This window comes from Lycium ferocissimum, chromosome 10, assembly GCF_029784015.1.
Source record: "Lycium ferocissimum isolate CSIRO_LF1 chromosome 10, AGI_CSIRO_Lferr_CH_V1, whole genome shotgun sequence".
Classification (NCBI taxonomy): Eukaryota; Viridiplantae; Streptophyta; class Magnoliopsida; order Solanales; family Solanaceae; genus Lycium; species Lycium ferocissimum.
In genome coordinates this window covers 38,222,084-38,236,207 of record NC_081351.1, presented here as the reverse complement: position 1 = coordinate 38,236,207, position 14,124 = coordinate 38,222,084, and the positions used below count along the sequence as shown (strand labels likewise).

At 35.4% G+C, this 14,124-nt stretch overlaps 1 protein-coding gene and 1 pseudogene across 1 annotated transcript; one reads left to right on the top strand and one right to left on the bottom strand.

Annotated features, from left to right (window-relative positions):
• The first annotated feature begins 426 nt into the window (after positions 1-426).
• Positions 427-3,010, top strand: LOC132033761 (putative F-box/LRR-repeat protein At3g18150). The gene is made up of 3 exons (XM_059423825.1): positions 427-1,505; positions 2,067-2,231; positions 2,427-3,010. The coding sequence occupies exons 1-3, from the start codon at positions 477-479 to the stop codon at positions 2,781-2,783; spliced, it is 1,551 nt and encodes a 516-aa protein (XP_059279808.1). The 5' UTR covers positions 427-476; the 3' UTR covers positions 2,784-3,010.
• Positions 3,011-7,242: 4,232 nt separating this feature from the next.
• On the bottom strand, positions 7,243-11,990 carry LOC132035399 (probable beta-D-xylosidase 7; annotated as a pseudogene).
• Positions 11,991-14,124: the final 2,134 nt, after the last annotated feature.

Below are 14,124 nucleotides of genomic sequence, written 5' to 3'. Positions count from 1 at the left end.
TACAAAATTTATTTATTTTCATGAGAAAATTTAAGGCTTCTATTAAAGCTGAATTATAGGCCCTCATTTTCATTAAGCCACTCCTACATTAAAGTCAGATAACAAGAGAAGAAATGTGAATATTTATTTGGAGGCTAAAAAAAGAGACTTAACGAGAAAGTGAGGCAAATTTAAAAAAATTGAAGAAATGGCACTGATACATATGATGGTTAGAGTTTTTTTATTTTTAAAAAAGGAAAAAAAGAAGGGATTAGCATAAAACTCGAGCAGTTAGGCTAGCATTTGTTTCTACCTAAAAACTAACCTTATTTAATTGAAGTCAAACTGTATTAAGATAAACAAAAGGGGATGCAATTAGAATAAAGCAATAAAGGAGGGTCCAAAATCGAAAGTTTCCCAAACATTATCGTTAATACCAACGTCATTGCTTCCTAACATCAAATCTAACGCCAAAGCCTGAATTTGGACCCAAAACAATGGCATCATCAAGTAATAATTTGAGATATTATCCATCTTCGAAGAAACAAAAGATTGGAATTGAAGAACAAACCCTCGAAGATCGTATCAGTCAGTTACCGGACTCACTCCTCGTACAAATTCTCTCTCTTTTGCCTACAGAGGATGCATTCGCGACATGTATTCTCTCGAAAAGGTGGCAATATCTCTGGACTTTTTTTTATAACTTCATTTTCACTATTACAAATCACCGGGCAAAAGAAAATTTCTCCTTTGTTGACTATGCATTAGCCCATTCCCTCTCTTCCAAAATTAAAAAGTTCCAACTCGACTGTACTGACCTGTATCCATCCGACCGCAGTGTGGAGTATGAATATGACTCGTTAGTCAGGCGATGTCTTAGTTTTGCTGTTGAGAGAAAAGTGGAAAATCTTGTATTCTGGTCATTTGTAGATGATCATTGCACATTGCCTGAATCTCTATGTACCTGTTCGTCGTTGATAACTTTGGATGTTAAATATTGTGGCTTTGATTATTATCACCCGGTCATATCGTGTAAATCTCTAAAGAGCTTAAAGTTGGGGTATACGGTGTTATCAGATGAAAATATTGTGAACTTACTGTCAGGCTGTCCTGCATTGGAAACTATGGAATTATATATGGTTGAGGGTTTCTGTCGCCTAGAAATTAATTCTTTAAAATTAAAGAGATTCAAGCTGAAAGGTTATTTGTTTGCTCAGGCTGGAGGAGATTCCTTAGAAATTATTGCCCCGTATCTTCACCATTTGGAAATATCAGGAGATCTTTATGATCTTAAGTGTAGACTTGTTGATGTGTCCTCTGTGGTTAATGCTAAGCTTACTTTCAACATTATGTGTATCAAAGAGATTGATAATGATGATGAGGAAGAATTTGATGATGTGGAAGAATCTGATGATGAGGAAGATAGTTGTCGTGACTATCATGAAGCAGTATATACCCTCGTCCAAGATAATCTTCAGAAGTTGAGTTGTGCAACCAATCTAACAATTGGAACTTGGTTCACAGAGGTTTGTTTATAACTCAAAAGTCCTTAAATGTACTTGTTTGTATTTTGGTATAAAATTGACATTGTAAATGATATAGACCAGATGTTAGACTTCATTAGTATCCTCATATAGCTAAAACAGGGATGCTTTTGCTCAGTTGTATGTAACTTGTGTAATTCAGCACTCACTTGGTGCTGTCAAGTCATAAAAAATTGCCTAACCTTTCTCAAATACTGAAAGTCCTTATTTTCTCGGATTTTTAGGAGATAGTTGCACAATGTAAACATTATACAATTCAGGCCTTTTTGCACAAATTTCACCAACTCAACTGGAAAGATTATGGAAACTTGTGGACTTTTGGGCCTTTTCGCAATTCTTTTTGTCTGCTTTCCGAGTCGGGTATCTTTTTATCATACAGGCAAAAGATTGTCTAGAAACTGAGGATTTTTGTGCATTGATGTTGCTTAGAGTGTTTAGACGGTTAGATTTGTCAAAGCACTATCTCTTTACTGTGAAATACTTTCTTTTTGTTGTTATTTCTTTCTCCATTCTTTACTAGTTTCATTGGGATTACCGCGCCAGGTCCTATGCATGTTGCTGTTCAAAGGGGTGTCGATTCCAGAATTGAAGTGCAAATATCTAACACTAGAGTTGCATTTCAAAGAATTTAATTTGTACGGGGCAACTGGCCTTTTGCGGACCTCGCCTTACGTGGAGACACTCAACATAGACATGGATACCAAGCATGTAACTTCCTGGAACTTTTTCTCTTCCTTTTACATCTGGGAACAGCCATTATTATCATTTTCTAAGTGTCATTTAGATTTGCTGGTTCTGATGTTTTTCTGTACCAGACACTTCTACTGTGAAATTATTGTGTCACTTTTGTGCAATTTCTATAACGCTAATGTGCAATTGATCCTGATTATATTCTGTCTCCAGTTTGATGATTCCCGCTGCTGCTTTGAGTTACCAGATTTGGCCAAAGGAGATAATATTGATTTGCAGACTTGGATTTCAAGTTTTGTGTTTCCCAACCTCAAGAATGTTAAGATTGTCTTCTCCTCACGGCAGTGCTTGAAGAATCATGTCAAATGGGGCTTTGACAAGCTCTTCAAGCTTTTGGAATTTCTGTTAAAGAATGCAACAGTTTTGGAGAAGTTCGTTATCATATTAGCGAGAAGATTGTGCGGGATATGTTCAATGAACTGTTTGTCCCAATATTTATTTCGGTTGGCTGAGAAATTGTCAAGTTGCCCAAGATCCTCCACCAAATTTATGATTATCTTCCGGGAGTGAGCTTTCCATGACGTGAATGCAGTAGTTTTTTGTCAATTCACATTACTCTGTTTTTGATAAACTGCTCCGTGCAATCATGAATCTTTAACTTCTCTATGTAACTAACTAGTACTATTCTTTTGGACTTACCCTTATGGCATTGCAAATGTTATGGTAGCTTTACTCATGAAGCTTCTGTTTGTTGCATTTTAGATGTTGTACACATGTCCATTGAGATTTTTTGGTAACTCTTGTTTTCTTGGACCTATTAAGATGAGATCAACCAGCCACATATCATATATATATATATATATATATATATATATAGCAAGACAAAGGCCCGCTAACTTGGCATCACAGAATCACGCGGTTTGTATTTATCTATTTTGATAAAATTTTGCAGGGAAAAAACTACTTTGCACCCTTAAAAAAACAACCCTCGCAAATACGCAAGCCGCTTCTCACATTGCACCCCCACAAACTTCGGCAATTAAAATGTTTTTTCCCAAATCTACCCCTTATTCACTCTCTCTCTCTCTCTCTCTCTCTCTCTCTCTCCCCCTAATCTTCTTCCTATTCTGCCTGTTCTTACCAACATTATTCTCCCGAGAAATTTGAAACTCTTCTTCACGGCGTTCAAAATCCCTCCTGACTGTGAAATTCTTCTTCACGGCACACAAAATCCGTCCAGCCTGCCCAGATATGTTGTTCTTCAATTCTTAACCGCTTTGTTTTACTTCTGACACATTAATTTTAAATTTTAATGTAGATTTCCTATGACTTCTTACGTTTGTTACAATTAGACTCCCATGTCAATTTTCATGAGACTTCTCAGTGTTAGATAAATTGTGTACCTTCGGATATTTATCGCAAGCAGCAAACTTCTTCTACTCGATTGATTTTAATTTTTTTGCCTTGGATGTCATTGAAACTGGAAAACTTAAAGTTTTGGTGTGAAACCGCGCGGCCACTGGGCAGATTCTTCTCCTTTGTTAATTGGAGAAATTTTTTCAACGGAAGTTGAAACTTTGCTATGATTTAATTGAAGAATTTTTGCAAAGACATTGAAGTAGCAGTAAAGTGACTTAGGAACATTCATCAAATAGTTGATCATTATTATAGTCTCCCTCTCTTCAATTATAGCTTTGTCACTCACTGTTTATTTGGTGTCGAGCACATTGACATTTGGATTCGTTTCTTCGCAATCAAACAATTCAGCAACTCTTTCAGTCTTCACACCCCCCGACGTTGAATCCTAGATGTGCCTTTGTTCGGCTGTGGTCCATTAGTGTCTTGGCGGTGATTGACTAAGGAAAAGGAAATAAAAACGGATGGCTTCCTCTCGGATGGCAGTATGACTTATGGTCATATTTCCTTGCCTTGCTTTCTCTGGTAAAAGATGTCGGATACGGGGTACAAAGACGAGGAATAATGGGACTCTAATTAAGAGAAGTGAAGAAGTTACTGTTGAGAAGGAAAGGGATAAAACTAATCTATAAAGCACTTTAAGATTTTCATGAGACTATCTAGTGTTGGATAAATTGTTCTTTGAAAATTGCTTAGGAAAAATGCATCCTTTAGGATTTTCAGGTGATCGATTTTGAAATCTAGCTCACCACTTTATGTCAAATTCTGTAGAGAAATATGAAATCATCGTCCACGCAATTCAAAATCTCTCCTGACTTTGAAATTCTTCTTCGCGGGACACAAAATCTATTCAGGCTGCCCTGGTATGTTGTTTTTCCATTCTCAACCACTTTGTTTTACTTCTGGTGCATCAACTTTTTCCATGTAGATTCTCTACTACTTCTTTCATTTACTTACACTTTGACTCCCATATGTTCTGATAAAAAAGTTTTAAAACTAAAAAGCACTTTAAGATGTTCATGACACTCTTAGTGTTGGATAAATTGTTCTTTGCAAATTGGTAGAAGGAAAAATGCATCCTTTTGACATTTCAAGGTTGTGGATTTTTAAATCTGCCTTCTCGCTTTATATCTACTTCTGCAGAATACTTGCCCTATCTTAAGATGTACTTACTGATACTACACATGATGTTCCATGTTCTTTTCCCGACCAGTAATAGCAGATGTTGGACCATGCTCTCTTTCGAACAGTTATTGGACAAATCCTATTTGTTAGGATGCTCTGTCAGATTTGTTATGCCTGGATTTCTCATTTATGTCTGCTTGGTTGTTTTATTACAACCAACCATTTCCTTTATTGTTTTCTCGGTCTTATTTTTCCCTTCATTTAGTTTATTTTAAGCAATCCGAAAAACGGGTCTTTCCGATGTCCATAAACCCACCATTGCACCTCTTATATTGGGTTAAATCTACTTCTTAACTTTTACTACCCTTGATCCCTTTAAGATATTTTCGGAGAGTAATTTCTACTATGCATACGCCCCTGACTTGGAGGTTTTACGGTTCCTGGTGCAGTCTTTCAGTGTTTTTTATTTGGACTTCAAATAGTACATGACATTTGATTGTATTCTCAAATATGTAACTACATTCCTGTCAGTTCTTAACTACTAAAAAAATTAGTTAAGTAACATTTAGGAGTGAGGGTCGAAAAGAGGTTCGTTTTTGTTAGTTGCACAACTATGACTGTATTCATATTTGTATCTCCACCGTGATACGTTTAGACTTTAGAGTGTGTTACTACCTTAGGTACGCTGCGAAGATTTACAACTACTATTTTATTTGATTGTTGCGTCGTCTTCTAATTAACTGTGTTCATATTTGTAATCTCCACTGTGATACGCCTAGACTTTAGAATGTATTACGACTTTAGGTTCACTACGATATTTACAACTACTATTTTTGATAAAATGCTTTGCCGTCTTCTAATTAAAGTTTTCCCCTTTGTTTTACTCTTTTCCGACTACATTTATGCTTCAAATACACACACACACACGAGGCAATGAAGGACACGTCATAAAAAAAAAAAGACCTAGCTATTGTAGGAAACCCGCGTATAACAATATCATGCACCTCATTAAATTACTAAGCCGGCCTCAAAGGTAATGTAAAAGACTAAGCACACTTGTTGATCTCAATCTCAAACTCACTCTTATATATAAGTAGAAATATAAGTAGTTAACTTGTAGTACTCTTCGAAGATAGTGAACTATTATTTTATTTGATTTAATGCTTCGCCTTCTTTGAAGATTTGCCCTTTCAAGGCAAAAAAAAAAAAAAAAACACTTACCAAGTTCACATCTACTTTTATTGACACACCTTTTTCCTTTTATATACGTCCTTCCTCTGTTTTCATGGATACATTTTTCCCTTATGTAATTACTTAAGGCTCTTCTAACAATCGGAAACGTACTGTTGCATTGAACTTGCTATTTCACAGGTACGCTGACATGCTTATATTTCCATAATACACCACAACCATATATAAATCACGCACAACAATTTTCATCTTTTAACGCACTGGATTCCTCCAAGGGATAAGAAATATCGATCACGCATAACAACTTCCTCAAAATAATTGTCCAGGTAAATTTTAATGCTTACTTTAGCAATTTTACTACTTTGTTGTTTATCCCAATTAATATTGCCTTTATCTTTTGATATAGTAATTAAGTTACCTGTGATCCCCAGAATTTTGACGTACAAACATGCGGATTCAATATCTGGATAAAAAAAAAAGGAACAACTGAGAACCGAAATTTATATTGGAGTTTTGCTAGATTCATCATGCAAAGAATGGCTGCGAATATATTGGTTTATGTATAGATATTGTGTTTTCACATGTATGAGTTTTGAATTACATTTTGACATATAAAAAATTATTAATGTCATCTTCTTTCTAATCTTATTACAGTGGTTAATTCATTATAATCATTTAACAATGCCGCGCGTCCAGATAACTGAGCATACAAATGATGATTGCTGATAGAGATGAACTGCCAATGCCAATGAGCATAACAACATTTCTGCTTTTCTTTGGCTTAAATGATCCAAAAAATGATGGAGCCGTTCCAATTGAAAAACTGCAGATTAGTACTTTCTACGTAGAGCTTTCACTTTAAATAATTCATAATTGATGTCAGCGTGAATAGATAATTTTTAAAAATTACATTGTAACTGTTGTAATGAATTGGACAATTTCGAGAAAGCGATGACAAATAAGTTCATTGGTGTACAATATCTAATAGGTTCTATGATAAGGTGCTCAGGGTGTTGCACAAGTTGATTCGTGTGGGTTTATTAACTGTTGAATACAATTTGGGGTACATCATCTGCATTAGATTCAGCTAACGTTCAACGACTTTGAACCTCTTTGCAAGAAGGTTATAATCAACTATAAGTGTGATATAAAATTGAAATGTCAACATTCGAATTCTCCTATATAAAGGATGTAACTAAACTCGCACCAGATAGTACCTACATGGCACTCAAAGCGAAACTAAATTCAAAGAAACTGTAATTAGGATCTCCCGATGAGATAATTTGGTACGTTCTAATTGACAACTTAGATCAGGGAGATCATACAAATACAGTAACAGGATACTCCTCATCTCCAACAAGAAGGAAATATTTCCCTTCATCAATTACTAATGAACCATTTGTATTGGCCCTAGTAAAGTGCTCACAAGGTTTCACATCAAATGCAATACGGGTATTTTCCCCTGCTTCCAAATTCACACTCTTGAATCCTATCAATGTCTTTCTTGGAACCTCATCCATTGTGCTCGAATGCTTTAGAAACAACAGCACTGGGTGCTTACCAGCCATTTCTCCCTGGTTTTTTACCTCAATTTTAACTGTGATAATCGCATTGTTGCATAATTCTGATCCAATGTCTGAAACAGCAACGCTCAGAACAAAACCGGTTTCAATTTCCTTGTTGGCCTTCAGGTTCATGAAATGCACTTTGTCTTGGTTGACAGAGGAAATCCCATAAGAGTAACTAGTGTAGCTGAGACCATAGCCAAACTCGTAAACTTTTGGCCCGTTGTAGAATCTGTATGTGCGCCCTGGATATCCAGCAGATGATACAGGCCGCATCCTCATGTCAGTCATCGGTATTTTGTTGAACTCTTTAGGATACCAAGTGACTGGTAATCTTCCCCCTGCAAAGCAATGTAGTCTTGCATGTTTATAAAAGTGATCCAGTAATAGCTATCAATCCAACATCCTTCAAGGAAATGGAGTAAACGAAGTTCACCTGGATTGTGTTCACCGAAAATAATCTCTGCTAATGCAGCAGCTCCACTCTCACCAGGGTAACCAACCCACAAAATGCCTCCTATATTTTGGTTGTCCTTAGCAAAAGATACATCCACTGGACCTCCACACATCAAGACTAGTATAACAGGTTTTGAGGCAGCTTGCGCGATTCTTTGTAATGAGACTCTCTTGCATACCAGGTAGCCCCAATTCTGACCGATCAAGCTCCTCCCTTTCAAGAGTCTGGTCTAATCCCATTACTAGAACAACATAGTCTGCTTTTTTGGCTATATCAACCGCTTCATCTATTGCAGCAGAAGTACAGTTGACGAAATTGCAGCCTGGATGGTACATTGTGTTTTCAACATACCCGTGAAGTCCTTGGAGTAACGTAACGTTCTTGCAAGGATAGCCTTCATAGTTACCTAGAAGTACTTCGGTATCATTTGCGTTGGGACCTATTACAGCAAGGGATGTTGTTTTGATCTTTGAAAGTGGAAGGAGCCTGTCAGAATTTTTAAGAAGGACAATGCCATTTCTTGCTGCTTCAAGGGCTAGTGCCTGGTGTTCTTGACTACAAACCTCTGCTGTAGAAATGTCTCCGTATTCCAATTTTCTTGGGTCACCATTGAATAATCCTAGCCTCATTCTAATGGAGAAGCTGTTGTGAAGAGCTCTGTCTATGTCAGATTCTTGTACTTTCTGCTTCTCTAGAGCTGATTTTGTGTATTTCTGCAAGTGGGCACCACAATTCACATCCATGCCTGAAATTTCATTGCCAAGAAAAAGTCGCATTTAGTCTTCATCAATGTTGTGTAAACTTGAAAGAAATTTCTAGTTTTCATACTTTTTCTCAACATCTTGTTGCATTATGCACCATTTAATCTACATTTTCTTTATTATTGTTTTGCCTTACGAATAGAAATTTTACTACATTCAATTGAGTATCCGACCAGAACAAAATTCACTGATAACAAGAAGGTCATGCATGTTAGTCCTCATCTTCATTACTTCAGATTAGACTGAAGTTTGATATTTTTAACTCATAGATCACAATCTATAGATGCTTTAACAGGTAAATGCATGGTATGCCAGAACAATCTCAAAGTAGACCAATGCGACTTTGAGAGATGAACTTTGGGAAAAAATGACCAACAGATATACACCTAATTTGTAAACAGGGCCAGAAAGCAGGCCAATAATAGTAATGCCAGATCATCCAGCTAAAGGATCATTCTGTTTTAGTACACAATGGACCAAGTCATGGGCAAGCCAATGGTCCAATATTTTCAAAACATGCGCCTTTGGGGAATGGGTTTTGTTGTAATCAATTTTTTCTGCCACAGCATGTACTGTGTTTCACACTTCACACTTTGGAATAAAGCATGCAAAGACATAATTGAGGTTTGAGGTGAGTCAATCTTCAATTTCACAAGAAGCAAGATATTGATTTTTTGTAATTATTCTTTTGACAACAAAGTAATAGAAGCAGAAAATAGATGAGTTACCAGCTTTGAGGGTAGCAGCTACTGCATCTTCCGGTTCTTTAGCATAACCTTGTTCTTTATACATAATAGAAACTGCATCACAATCTGATACAATGTACCTTTAAATAATATACAACAGTAGTTAGAGATACGGACATGCAATTAGATATCAATTAGGAACAAAAGGAAACATGATTCAACATTCTCTTCTCTTTTGGGAAAATTACCCTTGCAAACCCCATTTTCCACGGGCAGTCGTGGTCAAAAGATCAAAGTTGGCACAATTTGGTATCCCATTAACAAGATTGTACGCACACATTATACTGCTGACTTTCCCTTGTTCCACACAACTCTTGAAGGGGGGTTCATATGAATCTGCCATATCCTGCTTCAGGACCTGAATAGTTCTCCATGTGTATTAGAACAGAAATAGTGATGACAATCTTGTAAATGTTAGTCTTGAATTGTGTGAATACCAACTCATTTAGCAACTTAATTGAATTGTATGAACCGTCTAATCTAAAAGCTTATATTATTAGAGAAGGGGACTTTTAGCTAAGTATTCTATATCTGCAACAATCCTCTCACGTGCGATTGAAGCAATATGTCATTCCAAAATGGAAATTTCCTCCATAAACAAACTGGAACAGTTGAAAGCTATCAACAAGGTAACGCTGCACTGCAGCAACAGAGTTAGTTAAGACTTACATGGGCATCGAACGTGAAGCGATTGATGTTATTCCAATTATCCACATCTTGAGCAATGAAGTGCTTACAACAAGCTGAGGCTTGAAGATGCCCATCCTGAAGTTTCCCACCTTCAAAACTATCACCTTGAATTCCTCTTACATAAGCTACCCCATATTTTCCCACCATCATCGGGTCTTCCCCCGGTGTTTCTTGCCCTCTTCCCCACCTTGGGTCCCTGAATATGTTTACATTTGGTGCCCATAATGTCATCCCCTTTAACTGACCTGCATTGTACCTTTGCTCTTGCCTCTCTTCCAATTGCCTAGACAAAGCAACAATCTCAGCAAACTAATTTTTTGCTTGTTTTATCAAGTAAAACATACTTCTTCAGTCCCATAACTTTAACATGTTCAACTTTAAAAAACCATAACCTTCAAGTAGATATAATTTTAATGCATGTCATACAATTGTAACATCATTAAGCTGTCCATGGTTACTTTTTTAAAGTCATCTTATAGTGTAAACTCCTTAAAAAGGGTACCTGATCTGAGCTTAAATTTTTGGTTCCGAGCCGGATTAAAAGATGATGGTTGCCGTAAATCGGTAACCAATGCAAAACTAAGCAATTTCTAGTGAATTCCCATGGTACAGAAAAGCTGGTACTCCCTCCATCCCTTTTTAGTTGCCACGATTACTAAAAATTTAAATACCTATCATTTTAAGAATTTAAGATGGAATTAATTAATTAAATTTTTTCACATTTTGCCCTTATATTATTAGTCGTTCTTGAAAGTAATCAATATTGATTATCAAGCATAAAACCCATAGTGTACATTCACTGAAGAGGTACAAGGGTATCTCCGTCAAAAACACTTCTTATATATTTATAATAACTTCGGGTGCGCAGATTGCAGAAGAAAATATGAAAACTAAAAAGGACGAATGGCAGTAACTATTACGGCAATACAACAAGTTAAAACGCTACTACTACCCAACAAAAGTTGTATAATAAACAAGTTGGGGTCAACTAGCTTAGACTATATTACTCTATTTAAACTTATCTCATCCCAATAATAGGCAAATGCAAATAAAAAGTGCAACTTGTTAAACAACTAACAACGTAAAACTAGGGGGTTGGGGTCTGGGGAGGGTAGAGTGCACGCGGAACTTACCTCTATGTTGGGAGGTAGAGAGGTTATATCCGATAGACTTTCGGCTCAAGAAAAGGCATTTCAAAGAAGGTCAGACAAGAATAAATAGAAGTAAAGACATCATCGCAACATACAATAGAAAGCATAACAAGCATTATGTATATGTATGTAGAAAAGAAACAGTAACTACAACAACTAATACGATAATCGAAGTACAAGGGACAGCAGATAGTAACAGAAATCGAAAGGCAATAAGCTACAAGGATAATGCCCGCCTACAAAGGCCACATAATTAAGTACCTGAGCAATACGATACCAGAGATGTTCATCAAAGGTAGAAGCAGTAAGAATAATTTGCGGGAACTGAGTTGCACCCTTAACGGTGCCATTGAAAGTCGTGCCTCTTCCACTCTTAGAAACACCATGTAATCCCTCCGACCACCACTGATAGGCGGAGATACCGAGTCGAGGTATTTCAGGTGCAGTATTAACCAGCTGTGAGATTTTCTCGTCCACGGTAAGGCGCGACACGAGGTCATGTACCCTTTGGGTGATGGGCAAGGATTTGTTACAGAAGGGAAATGAACTGGTAATTGAGTTTGACGAGTCACATGAAAAGGGAGGCTGAGCTGACTCAGCTAGGAGGAAGAGCACTGAAATGAAGAAAATGATAAAGGTGACGACTTTTTCAGTTATTTGGTGTCCCATTTTGTATGTAAAGTTGGAGGTTTTAATGATGTTTCTTCTGTTGAACATTCACTTATATAGTACTTGCATGTGAAGGAATTAAGATTTAAAATAAATAAAGATACCGGTATCCCGTGTTAACAGGGTCCGAAAAAAGTGTTAAATACAATGAATAAAAATATCGATCCACAAGGTATCCCGCATTAACAGGTCGAAAAAGATGTTAAATTACAAGGACTAAAGATACCATTTACTAAATTTAGCCCATGATGATTAAGGATCGTGCAAAACAAAAACATAATACGTAAGTTATGTATTTGCATATCTTTTAGAATTTAATCATAATTAATTAGTATATATTTTCATAAATTATTTGATTATAATAAGTTTACATGATTTGGTGGAAACATTTTCATACGAATAAATATTTACCGAAAAGAAGTTACAGTATATTGATCATCATCGAAAAAATGGTCATATTCAATATTATAATTTTAAAACCCTTTAATTATCTTCTCTCTTAAATGCCGTATTCATTGAAACCTCCGCCTCATAGATTAAAACTTGCGGAGTAATTAAAAAATATAAGTTGGTAAAGAGTGATTTTCCCCTCATCGTGATATGATGAGAACTATAGTAGCTTAAAATGCTTTCAATGTAGATTTCAGATATTTAAATTTTTTAATTTAAGGAGATGAATTAATCTAGTCCATCAGCTTTCTAAAATTTGTCTAAATCACACACCTTGATAATCGTAAAGTGTTAAACAAAAGTATTACTACCTATTTTGGCTTCTGGCCATCACTGTATCCACCTTTTGGTATTTCCTTTTCTCATAATGTAGACAAACGTTCCCTTCTTAAGCAATTTAATCCTGTGATAAGGGAAGCTCCTTTAATCTAAAGTTGTGACTAGTTCTACATCATGTGCTACATTCTACTTGTTCTATTTTTATCTACGTTCTTTCTTTTTGGCTTCTCTTGCTCTGTGGAAACTTGGCAAATTTGTGAGCAATTAAAAAGGGTTTCTGATGAAGGAGTAATTCATAGTAGCAGCAAATAAGACTGCAAAGATAAATGGTGTGAAGGCTAAAAGTGGAAAACATTCTGTGGCCTTTGTTTTGGAGTCCGGGGCCAAAATGGCTTGTTTTTGGAGCTAATAGCCCAAAATAGGATGCGTTTTTTTTTTTATACCAAAATGGGTATTTCGTTGGATAACCAACTAAGTACCCACAATCAATACTGTTCCGGTCTGGTCTGAATTGTTGCATTTCGCTACACTCGTAGCGAAATGTAACAAATAATTTTTTTTTTTTTTTTGCATTTCGTTTGTATTCCAACGAAATAGGATTTTTTTTTTTTTTGTATTTCGTTGGTATATGAACAAAATAGGATAAATTTTTTGTTTTTTTTGTATTTCGTTTATAAAAAAATGAAATAGTAAATAATTTTTTTTTATTTCGTTTATATAAAAACGAAATAGGAAAATATAATTATTATTTTTTTTGTATTTCGTTGGTATATGAACGAAATAGGATAAAATTTTTTTATTTTTTTGTCTTTCGTTTATAAAAAATGAAATAGGAATATATATATATATATATATATATATATATATATATATATATATATATATATATATATATATATATATATATATATGTATTTGTATTTCGTTCATATACCAATGAAATAGGATAAATATTTTTTTTTTTTTTTTTTGGTATTTCATTTATATAAAAATGAAATAGGAAAATAATTTTTTTTTCGTTTATATACCAACGAAATGTTGAGTCCGGAACCAAAATGCCCCCAAAAAAACCACTTTGAACCAAAATACCCCAACAAAAAAAATGTTACAAAACTACCTTCGAAATGTAAAAAAAGCGAGTTCGGAGAGACGAGAGCGTTAATCGCTTTAGCGCGATATTTTCTTGCGTTATAGAATTTGAAAAAAAAAATCTATAACGCAGTAAAATACTGCGTTATAGAAACAATACCAAAAAAAAAATTGGCCAACTTTAATTTTTGCAACACTTAGTGTTTTTTTCCATACTTTGACCAATGATTAGTCGTGTGTCAAGACTCCGAAACATCAATATTTTATATAGAACCTGATATTTTTTTCTGCGTACAATAATGTTGGCTCAATACATCAAGGA